This window comes from Homalodisca vitripennis, chromosome 3, assembly GCF_021130785.1.
Source record: "Homalodisca vitripennis isolate AUS2020 chromosome 3, UT_GWSS_2.1, whole genome shotgun sequence".
Lineage (NCBI taxonomy): Eukaryota > Metazoa > Arthropoda > Insecta > Hemiptera > Cicadellidae > Homalodisca > Homalodisca vitripennis.
In genome coordinates, this window is record NC_060209.1 from 35486015 (window position 1) to 35501384 (window position 15370).

Below are 15370 nucleotides of genomic sequence, written 5' to 3' on the forward strand. Positions count from 1 at the left end.
CATTAATTTTTATATGTGGATTAAAACAGTGTCTTTGAATACGTAATACTAGTGATGAGTTACTCGGGGTAGACCCTTTGTAAAATTCAATGAAACCAATTAATCAATATATTTTTCCTTTTAAATTACTTTTATAAAGAAGGAGAGCAATGCTCAAGTTCCTCAATGTACCTACAAAATAATACATTAGCCTTTTATTGGCTTTTCTCACCATATTTCATTTATATTCATAAGTAACACATGAACGGAAGTAATGCATTTATTTAAAAAGCTAGATGGGTGAAATAAAGAAATGAATAGTCCAAAAAATGAAAAATACTGAGATAAATAAACTAATGTAATTAATACAATATTTTTGACTTAATTACATAAACAGTTACATCTTGGAACATTATTTCCTCTTTTTCTTTGGGGATCTAGATCTAGAACGATCTCTTTTCTTGTGTTTTCTTCGTTCTCTTCTCTTATTTCCATCAGTGTCACTCTGAAAAAAGAAGAAACTTAAGTAATATGAAAGAATATAATCCAAGTATATATTATAAGTAATATATATCCATAGGGTTATATATTTAAACATTATTAAACACAATTCCTTTTTAATACTAAATTTCTTCCTATTAACAAGTCAACTACAGCAAACACTTAGGTGCATGTTTAGGTGGTGTAGGAATACTCAATATCACTTAGAAAGAAAGCAGTAAATGTGTTAACTATATGCATTATAATTGGTTATACAGCAGTTTAAATAAAATTGGCCTAGATTCATTGTTAAGATTATGCAAAATAACAATAAATTTACTATGGAATAATCTTACACACATTAATAATCATCACATTAACAAGTTTTATCAGAATATAATAAACTTCTGGAACTACAGCAGTCTATATAAAAATGTATAAAAAACATAATGAATAAATATAAATACAGTATTTTTAAACTAACCTCAGAATCTGATTCAGAACTCGATGCTTTCCTTTTATTCTTCTTCTTTTCCTTTTTATATTTTTTATCTTTTTTCCTCTTTTTAGACTTAGATGATTCCTTTTGACTTGTTTTTTCATCTTCAATAGAATTCACAGGAACTTCATTAATATCATCCTCTGGAATAAGTTCATAAATCTTACCACTGCCACCCTTAAAGGAAACAAAATATGTTAATAAAACAATTATCAAAATAGAGTCGTAACTTAAACAGATTTAAAACTAATCTAAAGAAAATAGGTTTAACCCTGGAACTGGCGGTCATATTTCTCTCAGTGGCAGAGTGTTTTTAGTACTTCATACATTGCCTTATATTTATTTTATTATTACAAGTTTACTATAAAGTACCTATGTCATATTATATATTTCTTTATTCAGCATTGTTCAAGGAACATTTTTCACATAATATAACTAAAACAAAAAAAATACCCTTACTCTACCTCTTCATGAAAAAAAAATTTTTTAGAAAAAAGAAAAGTTAGTTCAAAGTTTTTGATTTGTAAAATTGTTGTTGTTAGTGATATGCAAAATCCAAAATATAAAAAAGGAAGAGCATTTAATTCTGAGTAAAAATAAAACAACACATAGTTTATAAGGTATTTATTTTTACATGTGGTAAACGATACAAAAATCTTTCACTGACATTCGAAAGTGCTACTTACCAACAAAAGTAAGAACTTCAAAGCTCACTTGGATTTGTACAATCTTGTAACTATTAGTTTATATTAATTTTCTATTTTTTTATTTTTTATTATATATTTTTTAAATTATGTTCTGATTAAATGTCTAAATCGGAATCCTCATCGTTGCTTATTTCATGTACAACTAGTTCAGAAATGTCACTTGAACGTTCGCGGAAATTACGATCCATTACGTAAACACGCACAAAAAACTTACTATTATTGTGTCATATACGCAACCATCATTACAACAAACTCAAACAAACAATAAACCAGACAGAACACCATACAGCTGACGAAATAACAATACCCGAATGAACCAGTTGACTCGTCGCTGCGCGCGCAACTAGTGCGGTACACGGGAGAATGTAAACCAACAGTTCAGAGATTATGAAACGTATGGACGTGTAACGAAACGATAAAATTATTTATTAGTGTATTATTTACATAAATTGAACCTTCCTCTTTCGATTGGTATCAATGTACAACATGTTTTCGAATGTCACGAACGATCGCGGAAATTACGATCCATTACGTAAACACGCACAAAAAACTTACTATTATTGTGTCATATACAAAACCATCATTACAACGAACTCAAACAAACAATAAACCATTCAGAACACCATGCAGCTGACGAAATAACAATAGCCGAATGAACCAGTTGACTCATCGCTGCGCGCGCAACTAGCGCGGTACGCGGGAGAATGTAAACAAACAGTTCAGAGATTATAAAACGTATGGATGTGTAAAGAAACGATAAAATTATTTATTAGTGTATTATTTACATAAATTGAACCTTCCTCTTTCGATTGGTATCAATACCGATACTCTTTGATCGTGTTTTAAGTACGTAATATTAAGAAATAAAAGACGTATTAAAACGCCCGATATCGGGCGTTTGCCAGTTCCAGGGTTAAAGAAACAATACACCGAATTTGAAACGAAATTCAAAGATAAAATGCAGAAAGGAGCAAATTGGTCATTTAAAATAAACGAAAAAATCACTTTCATCATAGATATTTATTTATGTATGGTTATCTAAATATTTAGTTTAAATCTAAGTTATGTGGTGATTCTATTGGTATCTATTTACTGATTTCTATCCAGGTCATATTAACAAATACTTATTTTTATATTAAAAAGCCCATTTGTTCATACAATTTTCAGAATTAATATAAATAATAGGTTTTTATATGAGGTACCAAATAAGCTGTATTTGTTACTGTTTACTTGATCTCACGGTTTTTGACTTCCATTAATACCTTCAAAATTGTATACAAGTTGATATAATAATTGGTTTTTAATGACTTCTCATGGACTGTCTTTACTTTACTTTACTTTTACTGTCCTCCTGCAAACATCCATTGAGGCATATACAGTATTTTGACATTGACGTTGATTTGCAGATAACTTTAATAAGTTAAATCATACCAAATTTTAATCTTGATTATAATAGCATCAATAATTAGTTAATTATATTTCAACTGGTTTCAAATAAATCAATAATCTGATGAAGGTTTTTAAAGTATATTTTTCAACATTCTATACAGTTGTAGAGTTTAGCCCCCTACACTGGCTGGGATGGTACTCTAAGAAAGTGCAAAGTGCATGATCTTCAACTGAGTACGCTGTGACAGCTGAAATCTGCTATCTATCTGTATCTGAAGAGATGAAAAAACCTCAAAACAGCTTCAATAGGCGAAGTATAAACTACTTTGCTTAAACTTGGTTTACCAAGCAAGCAAGGTGTATAACACAGGGGTATCCTCCTACGCCTTAGCAGCCATACTAAAACTTTGCTGGCTGACGATTTGGTAGATTTACAACTAGTCTATCCCTTCATTTTATACAGAATATTATTTTACCCTTGTTACCCACTGGGTAAAAAGTGTAATAGACAAAACAAAATTTACATTTTTAATAAATGTTTACATTATTTGAATATATATGTGTCATGAAAATCTCAAATTTAAGCAATATTTTATTTTCAAATAACTATAATTTACCTTAACCCACTAAACTATATTTATCTCTCGACTTGAACATAAATTAAACTTTCATATGGGTTCAAATTTAATAAATCATTTGGCCAAGTAAACGATGAAAAGGAAGTACCTAATTTTGTATCTAATGAACAAATCAATTTATGTAAATTCCCTATTACAACCACCTTGAAATTGTATAAAGAACATGGATCAAACATTTTAGTCAATTTATGTAAATTCCCTATTACAACCACCTTGAAATTGTATAAAGAACATGGATCAAACATTTTAATGTAACTATGAAAATAGATAATGACAAATTATGTACGTCCTAAACATAAATATTGCACTGATTGATAAGCACAATAACACACAAAATGTTGTACACAGTCCATAAATTCAATAATGAGTTTGTTATTCTAAAAAGTCTACTTACTTGAAAGCAATCCTTGGCTAAGTGACCAGTGATCCCACATTTTGAGCAAGTAGTCTTGAGAACAGCTTCCAAAGTGATTTTCTTTCGCCCTCCACCTGGAGGCATACTCTTGCGTTTCTGTTCATCCTGACTTGAACAAAAATCTTTCATGAAGGTTACTAAATTTACAAAATAGAGTTGCATAAAATAACATACAAATGAAACTAATTAAATCAAGGATTTTTTACTTGATTTGTACTAACTTATCACATACATCCTGACATCTATTTAATATATAATTGAAGGACAGGCCTATTTAAAAATTTTAATCTTGATTATAATAGCATCAATAATTAGTTAATTATATTTCAATTGCTTTCTATTTTATTTTTAACAATCTGCATTACCTCTTCAAATGTTTAGGTTAACTTTATAGACCTGCAAATACTCTCTCATTGGGTTCATAAATACATAAAATTATATTCAGATTCCCATTATTACAATAAGGTTAGTTCAAGAACGTTATTGGCACCAACAACATAAAACAAAACACTTCTACAGTGGAAAACTGTTGTGCTCAAAATACAAAATGGCGACTAGCGGTTAAATGACTCATTTCTCGACGTATGTTTATAGGTAATTTTTTGTTTGGAATAATGAATACTATCAGTCACAGAGGTTTGTGACATCCTTTTGTGGACATACTGTATATTGCATTAATACCCCCATTACCTATATATTTTTCTACAGACAAGTAGTTTTTAGCATTATAATGATACAGGGTAATTCAAATAATAAAATATTTGTACCTACTTATTCACTGTCACTGCAACTAAAGCCAGATAAATCTAAAAGTGCATCTTTAAAAAGATATTAAGTTTTATTTCTCTTTGAGAAATTACTTCTGATGTGATGATAACATTATTTGTATACTAACAACAAACAGCTAGTGACATATTCCAAATACTGAATTATTAAAAAAATGACTGTGAAGATAGAAGAAATATCTACTTATCTAGTAATACATACTATATGGCATATTTTTTATCATTAAGCAATTATTAAGTTTTTACTTAAATTAATGGATTTATTTTTATGCTTAATGGAAGATGACTCACTGAATCTGTACTCCGTTTGGATCCAAATCCCTTCCGTTGCCTTGATTAACAACTTTCATTGATAATCCAATCTTTCCATCCTCCTATAAACAAACAAAAATGTTCTGAAAAACAGGTTGAAAAGGGCATAATAAGGAAGAATAATTGTAGACTAATTCGCAAAACAAAACTTTTGCTACTACTTTTGTTAGCAGGATTTTGAAGAATCCGTTTTATACAATTAGGAGATTTCTTGATGAAACCCAAATCATGTTTAACATCATAAAGTAGACTTTTGATAGTTTCTTTTGGACAGGGTACAACTGCATTTGCTTTAATCCGTTATAAATTTTATTTTTAATATTTAAAGCAATAGACATAAGCCTATTCTAGTTTAGAAATTTGTCAGTGGCAACAAGGATTCTTGATTTCTCCATCAAGTTAAAATGTAAGATTTCTCAGGGATTACACCATATTGCTCAATTTACCTATGTTTACTTTTTGTGGTTTTAATGTCAAAACAACATAATTCTATGTCAAAATAGTGAAGAAGCATTAAAAAATATAGTATTCAAATCGGAGAATGTTTAATTTAAAAAAGGTTAATTTTTAAACATGTATGAGCAATTTCAAGAATGTAAAGGCAAAGCTGGAATTGAAAAAGGGCAATGTCTTGAAGAAAACTACATGATTATCTTCTTTAAGAGAACATCAAAATGATGTTCTGTTAGGCCTACTTGTGAAACAAAGTTTTAGTCTCACAGTTCTTCAAACAAAAATTTAGAATAATTAATCGTATCAAAATCTATTTTCAATTAATTAAAATTGGAAAGATTTGAAATCTGGATGACTAAGTCAATAAGTAATTTAATGCATCCAAACTTTGTATAGTAATACTTTCAATGTTTACTTTTAATCACTCACTTTCAGTACTGTATTATTTGATTTTAATGTCTTTAAAATTTCTGTTTAACTGCATATGTGTTTTATATAACTTTGTTCTCTGCAGGAACAAAAATACAATTTTTTGAACTAATTTTTATCTTTTTGAAGTTTATTAATTATTTAAGTTCAATTGGCAGCCATTTATAAACTTCTTCAAAATATTTTAATAACAAGTGCATATATACATGACTTGTGTCGTTGCTTGTGTAAGCTTTGTGACAATAAACATATTGTTATTCTTATATTAACTGTTATACAATTTAACCTTTTTGGTAATTCTCTACAATTACAGTATCAACTTAAATTTATTTAATACTGATATATTACAAAATGAATGTTTAAAATTATATCTGAGATGAAAACAATTGTAGAAAAGATGAGATAGCCACAAAATTAAGTAAATATTGTTATCCTCTTTCCCTATTTGTTACAGTATTGTATTACAAATATTGTAATATTGTATTACAAACGTTAATTATAAAATGAAAGATGTCTAATAAAGACCTATCTAAACTAAAATCTGTTTACTATATGAAAAAGTAAACGTGTTACCAGTGTTTCAGATTATATAATATTGAAGATGGATAGTATTATATTGAATTGTTCGATAATAATAATCGAAATATGAGAGTAAGCTGCCCTGAGGTCTCCCCTCAAATTATTATACCATTGGTTTACAGATACACTAGTTTAACAAAAAAAATAACATTAGAAAAATAATTATGGAGCATCAACATATTGTTGCTTGCCAAAGCACAGGGCTAATATGTATTTAGGGTGTATCATAGATTGTAAATTGAACCCCTGAAATAAAAATCTTAATTTTAACAAAACAAATACTTACTGATATGCTAATTACTTTACACCAAACACGTTCCCCTCGTTGCAGAACTTCTGTAGCATCATCCACATTAGTAGATGATATCTGACTTCGGTGGACAAGGCCTTGATTTCTGTTCCCTGGGATGTGAACAAATGCACCATAATTTTGGACACTTGCCACCTACAAACACAATAAAATAGTGACAACTCAGCTAAAATTTATTCTACATGCAAGCTGGTCAGAGTAGTTTCTTATAAATTAATCTGGTCCTTCTTAAGGATTTTCCAGCTGAATTTTAATATTATATAATCTATTTTATATTTATAAAAGACCTCACACATACAGAACATAGCCTACTTTCTATGACACATATTGCCTAGGTCTAGGTATATTACTGGGACAAATGCCTCAAGAAAGATCAAATATGTATATCTTATGTGTTGTTTAACCCTTTGGGTAATGTCATCCAGAAGTTGCCAAGAAATACTAATGTTCTGTTAATCGGATATGCCTGGAACTGTCGAGAAATACTAATTTTCAGATAACTGGACATTTAGAATTTTATTTTAGTATTAATTTTTTATAATCAATTGATTATATTTACGCTAAACACACAGAAATGTAGATTAAAAATATATATTACATAATAATATACTCATCTCTTCTTTGTTGTTTATTTCATTCAAATATAGATGGCAAATAACAACAATGGAGCTACTAGGCTATGCAGTTGCAAGATTTTTTTACAGCGTTATAAAAATTTTTTCAATAAAACTTATTAAAATTTGAGATTGTGTACAGTTTTAATTATATTATTTAGTGACATAAGTAGTTTTATCCTCAAAAATCTGTTTAAAGATGTTTTTCTATCTAATTCAAAATGGAAAAAATAAGTTTTTCTTTTTAGGTAGCCTAAGTACATTGTGTATAACTTTTAGGTTTTTATTGGTTTCATGTACAATATTATTTGTGGTTCTAAAGAATCTCTTCTTGTAAAGTAATCATGAATTTTTCCAGAAAATATTGAACTTATTGGCAATAATGCTGCAATATAATAAGTGGTCACCGATACATAGAATCATGATTATCTATATATATAAAAATGAATGTTTGTATGTTTGTCCTTTATGGAATCGTGAACTATTGGACCGATCATGATGAAAATTTGTACGTATATGTATTTTTCCACGGAGAAGGTTTATAAGCTATGCCCATCCCTTTCCCGATTCAGGATTCCGCCCCACTGGTTATAGAAATACCCATAAGAAATGCATTGCAGCAAACATATGTTAACGTCTTTTCAAATTTTTAATCAGCTGTTCTTTGTAAACATATATTACACTTATAGTTTTAAAGCATAGAGTAAGCTTAAGAGAAACGACAAATTTTGTTTAAACTGTTTTTGCAATCACTATTAAACATAAACTTTACTATCCAGATAATACAATTCAAATTTGACGTAAAAATTCACCTTTAACTGCAATATTTATTTAATATAAACCATGCTCGTAATGCTTGATCAGAAGAGTAATGCAGATATCATAATTACTATCTTACGTTGGCTACAAATATAAAGAATGTTATAAAATCAACCTTAGTTGTTTTTTTTGACAGAAGTATGGTTCTCAAAACTCCGTGTGTACATATTCTCTCGATCTAGACAACAAAGCAAGCTCAATCGTGGCATCGGAGATATAACTAATTTAATCTAAAATTTATTATAGTAAAAAAAAAAATTTACTAAGTAATATAAGGACTTCGGTTCTTAAGATTTGCGTGCGAAGCCGTGGGTAACAGCTAGATAGAGGCAGGAATATGGTACATACCTTCATAATACGCCCAAGAGGCTCACGATGGAACGACTATCAATTATCTCAGCAATGTTTAGAATGTGATAGAAAAAGAATAAGTGAATATAGTGTACTGTTTTCAACGGGAAATTGCGTGCGAAAGCCGCGCGGGCAACTTTTGCAAAAAAATTATTGAAATGCGCAGCAAAGCGCGCCGGGCCCGCTAGTCAATTATAAATATCAACCCACAATGGGCTAAAATGAGCCTAATACCTCTCAGGTAGATATCACTGTTATTCCTAAGAAAGATTTAAATTTGGGCAGTAAGTTACCTAAAGGGTAATGAACATATTATTATTCTTCAACAACATTCGCAGGTTACCCATACATTTGTTGTGATTTTGAGGTTATGTTTTAAAGTGATAAAAAATATTGGTACCAGTAAGATTAAACGCCGGGGCGGCAAATCACGAATTTGACGTTACCAACGTATTCTGCTCACCCTCCTGAACAAAAAATATATATAGTACTAGGGGGTGCAAATGACAAATAACATGATTTTAGGGGGTATATTGATAAGTGGTAAAGTTTCTAATGTTTTAATGTTCAGTTTGTGTGCTGTGTCTGGATAATCTGTTTACTTGAATATTATCTGCGGCCGGGACTGATAGCATACCTGTTATCTGAGTTGTCCGGGGCATAGGTCAGTTCTACACAAGATATCGTGTTCAGTAGGTCGGATTGAGTGAGTGAGTTTACAATGATGAATCAACCATCCACTAGTTCAACCAACCCTAGTGAATTGTGTGTGTCGGAGTGTTTCGTAGGGCACGTAAAGAGCTTACGTTTTAACCGAAACGAAATTATCTCTTTTTTAATAGAACAGGGCATTTTTAAAAATGAGTGTATTTGTTCGTCGTGCGGTCGAGTGGTGTTTTTAAACCGGGAGACTTTGTCGTTTCGATGTGATAGACCACTTTTTTGTTGCTGCTGTTTAGCTATATCCGCCAACACACTAATGGTAAGTGTTCTCTGTTAATATCCATCTATATATTTGAGTTTTTCATGATTTATTTAGTTTTTAAACTTTACATAATTGCCTTTGCATTACATTTCAATTTATATTTTTGATCAGCCCCTCTAGAATTTTATATTTTACTGATAGGTACTATCTCGAGGGATGTTTTTCTTTTATTGACATCAGCGCGGGGCAGCACCGAAGGTGCTGCCGAAGCCCGCGCTGATGGCCGGAGGCACTCGTAATTAATTTTTTTCTCGAAATTAAGAAAAACATTATTAATTTTGATCAAAATTCTGCTCATTTCTGTAATTTCTCATTTACGTTTGCAAAGATGGCGGCGCAACCGATGACGTCATCACGAGGTTCAATCATTGGCCACAAAAGGTCACGTGACGCTAGACGTGGATGTAGAACATGGAGATATTACTGGAAAGTTATTTAATTTTTTATTTTCTAGAACTTCGTTATTTCTCATTTCCACCCCATCAAACCTTATACTTTTTTTATATAGGACGATTCCAATAAGTTAAGAACGCAAAACTCGTATTTTTCCGCCCCGGCGGTTAATATGATAATTACCAAAATATTTAACTAGGCCAAAAAGCTATTGGCTAAAAGTGATAGGGCAGTCACAAATCACAATCCCCTTGTTTACTAAAATTTAAACATTTATCCTTATCCTACACAAATTTAAATTTACTCAACTATTAGCATATTCTGATCCATGCATCACCATGGTAAGAATATTTTACAAACATACAACTGTATATAATCCAATAATTGATTTATTGTAATTTAAAAAAGAACACTTGAAAAATTAACGATAGGCCTGTAATTGAAGTAAGTGTCACGGATAGCATAATTAAAACATTTTGACTCTCCAGCGGCTTAGAAACTTACCTCACCAAGAAATATAGTGTTCAGTATATTAGATTGTTCTCCTTCCATAATACGTAGGTATGTAGCGTAAAAATAATTTAATTCTTTTGATAATTCACATAGATATATTTGTTTTTGCCTCGAGGTTAGTTCTTCACAACAAAACAAACAAACCGATCAATGCCGCAAGTTCTTTTTACAGTTTACTTATAAAGAGGGCTTTGAAGACGTCATGAAGCCACGATATGCACTGCCATGTGGTTGCTTATATAGAATTATTGTTTGCTGGACACTACAGGGGTTGTAACATGCAATAAAACATGCAACATATAAAACGATCCGACTTATGGTAAACATATAACATTTTAAAACGTACATACAAAATTTTCATATAATATATGTCCTATTAGTGTAATGTTAGTCAAATATGGAAGATTCTAAGGATAGGTCACATGCAAAGCAGGTTTGCCGCTAGTTCAGTAACGAAAACAAACCAACATTACATTACATGATTACAAGTTACAACTACAACAATAAACAGTTCAAATTTCTTACGAAACAGCATAGCCAAGTAACTTTCTTCAAAATACATTCAGGCTTTTTGTATAGCATATATAAACATGACACATTTATTTTTAGTATCTTTCTTTCCATCTTTGAACAGAAACTGAACTGATTGTGTCAGATTTGTACTATGTACACAGTAACAACGACTATATACACATAAAAATATTAGCTAGTATAAAATGATTGGCAGCAAGATAATAGGCCTATACTATATCAAATATCTACTAATATCTAAATGTTAAGTATAAAGTTCTTTCTAAAGGAATGTTTAAATTAGAGCGGTTACATTTAAATTCAAATGGAAATGTTCAAAGTAAAAATTTAATTTTAGCACAATCTTTAAAGTTAAATAAAAGGATAATATATATACATATTATTTTTTGTTTTTATATCTGGAATATTTACACACATAATTAACAATCTTGTAAATAAAGTCAATGTGTTTGTGTAACATAAGAAAACTCTTTTTGTAACTATCGAATACTGTCTTATTTTTATTGATATCTGCAGTTACCCGCATCTTTACACGCGATTTCCTATTGAATAATAGTTACGTCATAGGTGTATCCTTTATTATAGCATAATAAACACTCCTGAAAATGATTGATTCAACTGAAAGACATTCTAATCTCTTGATTAATTTCAGAACAAGTACCAATGAAATACAAACATTTCTCTGAAACATTACATATTATTTAAATGAATAGCTCCAACAATTTCAACAACTTTTGAAATATGTTAGAACAAAATTGATGAATACTTAGCCCGTAGTAATCTTAATTGAAACACTTATGGTGTAATAAGCTTATTGGTGTTATGAGAGCTCTATAATAATAATAATTTTGAATCGTCATACATATATTTGAAACAGTTTTCTCGGTAAAGATGAATCTATTCCGGTCTTTTTAACTTACATCTGGTGCCGAAGTAGCGTTTGTATTGTTTCTCGGTTTAAAAAAAATATAAAATAAGTTTGAAAACTCATTACAGTTTATATTTTCCATGGTAAAAACGACAACTTCCCGTCATTGTAATTTATTTCCAATCTAAGGTATTTAGGGGTATATTAGCATTTGCGTTGTAATCCTGATCAATAAAATATACAAATATACATAGGCTTACGTCTCAAAAGTCTTCTTCGGTCAAAAAGCATGTACTAACAATTAAAATAAACTTCCTGTCAAGATATTTCCGGCGCTATTGTACATTTTACTGGTTAAATAAGTTGGTCTGAAATTTCCAATGTTATCAAAAAGTTACTTTTTGTCACTGGTGTATACTTCTGGTACATTGGTAGTGTTCGTTGTCCCGATTAAGAAAAAAATATATACTAAGATACCTATATTAAGTTTTGTTAGAAAAATCTACTTTGGTCACAAAGCGTCACTTTCGATTATTATAATCTACTTCCGATTAAGTTATTTCGGTAACCGGTAGTCTGTCGAAGGCATAATACACATGTGTGCCATACTTAATCTGTCTGGGACAGTAGGATGTTGAAAAACAAAAATGTAGTTATTCTAGGGTTTGCAACCCCATATCAACTTCTACCCTAATGGTTGTATACCTTCATGGCAAATATTTTATTTGTATGTTGCGAGCATACGTCACGTGTGTGTAAAATTTCATTGTTGTAGGACATTGGGGAGTCCTTCTAGGGGTTATTGCCATATGCTTGATTTTTATGAAAATGCCTTAGTTTTTCTATTTAAGTCATGGAGGCATACGTGTGCTAAATTTCAATTTTAAGGGATATCGGGAAGTTAGAGAATTAGTAATGAGTGACGGCTTTGCCTTTTATATAGAGATAATTTAATGAGAAAATAGAATAAAGCTTTAAAATATTAATTCATTTTCGTCTTAATTCATAAAATGTTTATTGCATGTCTGATGCTTAAGACTTTATAATAAAACTAATGCATATATTTTAAATGTTAAAAGGTATATTTGCACTTATGGGCAGTGTATATTTTAGCTCAGCCAAGTGAAGCTCTAGCGTCGAACATTTATTTAAAACTAACTTAGTTTCATCTTATTAATTCATGTTACTTTAGTAGAGTTAAGTTCTTATACAACTATCTGACCTGACCTTAACTGAAACCCCTTATACTAGTAAGTAGTAATATTACAGACTACAGATATTTCTATAGACTGTTGTCAGGCGTGCACAAAACTTTAGTGACGACATCATCGTAGAGCATTAGTGTCGCAAGGCTTCACTCACAGTGCTGCTGTCAATAACAGCAGACAGCAGTACGTGCTGGTGATCAACTGTCTTCCACTGATACACTTGCTTCACCCCCTGCACAGTGCTAACTCTTGCTGACTCATACACTACACACTCCTGCCATACCTGAGTGTTTCCATTGTCTCATAATACAATATCGAAATACTAAATAAATATTGCACACACAGACGAGATTCGCTAGTAGATGGGTGATATAGAAGTTCGACGTGGTGAAGGCAGTGGACAGAAGTCTGTTTGATACTGAATGTAGGGGGTCTGAGCCACGCCACTCCTCGAATTGGCAACAGTGGGGCAAGGAAACTCGATGCGCGAACCAAATCCTCACAAATAGTACACATAGCGCCAAACATGGCGACATTATCTGAAAGATTGGTTTGCAACGATCTATTGTAAGAGTTGTAGATCACACTAAACAAATACTGTATAGGAGGAAGTATGAAGACCCTACAGCCAACTACTCATTTAAAATTCATCTTTTAAGGTGTATTTTTCTCAAAACGTACAAACTTGAGGCGTTCCTGCTTTGTTTTAACTGTTTTATAGAAAGTACAGTAGACGCTAATTTTGACTTTAAAAAATATTATCTTTACACATTATAACCTTGATTTTTCAAATAAGATTTTAATTTTTCTGTTTTTGTTGAGTTATAGGAATAAATTTGCATGTATATGTACAATACTGTAATAAACAAATTAAAAATAAAGGGTGAGGCAGAAAGGATGAATGTTTTTAGAACAGATAGTATTCTGATCTGGGTAGTGGGAGTGGGGCGACTGAAGTTGCCATGTGTTCGGTAGAACATACCATTTTGTCTAGTCATTGTTGAGTCGTCATCATGGAGTCGTGGAGTGTGCAACACCGTGTGTTTACTTACGACAGCTTTGTTCGTAATAATGAGAGTATTGTTGCAGTTCAGCGCGAGTTTCGTCGTCATTTCAATCTTGCGAGAAATAACAGTGTACCCACCCGTAACACCATTTTACGTTGGGTTCAATCATTTCGTTCAGTAGGAACAGTGATGAATAAACGACCGCCAGGGGCTCATCGCACTGTACGCACTCCAGAAAATGTGGAAAGAGTTCGGCAAGTCATACTCCGTAGTCCTGGTCGATCTGCTAGGAGACATTCTTCTGAACTGAACATCAGTAATCGGTCAGTAAGGCGTATTTTACATAACGATCTAGGATTTAATCCCTACAAAATTGCCATGGTTCAACAATTGAATCCTGGCGATTATGTAAAGCGGCTAAATTTTGCTCGAGAAATGAAGGCCATACTTGACCAAAATGAAAACATCATTTTGTTTACGTCGACAGATGAAGCACATTTTCATTTGAATGGTACTGTTAATCAGCAGAACTTTCGTTATTGGTCAGATGAAAATCCAAAATTAATGCATGAGACACCATTACACAGTCCCAAGGTGACAGTTTGGTGTGCTGTGAGCAGTACAGTTGTTATTGGTCCATACTTTTTTGAAGACGACAACGGGACCACTGTAACTGTAACCTCGGAACGTTATAGACAGATGTTCACTGAATTCTTCCTACTTGAACCAAGAAGAAAACGTATTCCTATCCGGCAAGTATGGTTTCAGCAGGACGGGGCAACAGCTCACACAGCAAGAAATTCAATGGAAGCAATTCGGACTGTTTTTCGTGGTCGCATCATTTCTCGGTTTGGTGACATTGATTGGCCTCCTCGTTCCCCAGACCTGTCCATGTGCGACTACTTCTTGTGGGGTTTCATCAAGTCACGTGTTTACCAGCATAAACCACGTACACTTCAAGAACTAAAGGAAGCAATTCGTGTGGAAGTCGAACAAATTGGCAGGGCAATGTTAGAAAGAGTAGAAGCCAACTTCCGAGAGCGGCTTGTAAAGTGCATCGCTGAAAACGGCCGTCACCTGTCAGATGTTGTTTTCAAACATTAATT

General features: G+C 31.7%; 1 protein-coding gene across 1 annotated transcript; it reads right to left on the reverse strand.

The window, feature by feature from the left end:
- Positions 1-316: 316 nt before the first annotated feature.
- On the reverse strand, positions 317-10814 carry LOC124356795 (nucleolar protein of 40 kDa-like). The gene is made up of 6 exons (XM_046808003.1): positions 10642-10814; positions 6952-7110; positions 5184-5266; positions 4087-4216; positions 944-1135; positions 317-484 (listed from the first exon to the last, which is right to left on the reverse strand). The coding sequence occupies exons 1-6, from the start codon at positions 10687-10689 to the stop codon at positions 392-394; spliced, it is 705 nt and encodes a 234-aa protein (XP_046663959.1). The 5' UTR covers positions 10690-10814; the 3' UTR covers positions 317-391.
- Between the last annotated feature and the right edge of the window lie 4556 nt (positions 10815-15370).

Bases quoted from the DNA above. Each gene is read 5' to 3' on its own strand.
- LOC124356795 (XM_046808003.1), bottom strand. From the start codon at position 10,689: ATGGAAGGAGAACAATCTAATATACTGAACACTATATTTCTTGGTGAG. The intron at 5,267-6,951 runs GTAAGTATTTGT...GTTTGTTTATAG, and splicing joins GTAAAGTAATTAGCATATCA to GAGGATGGAAAGATTGGATT. The intron at 4,217-5,183 runs GTGAGTCATCTT...TTTTTGTTCAAG, and splicing joins CCAAACGGAGTACAGATTCA to TCAGGATGAACAGAAACGCA.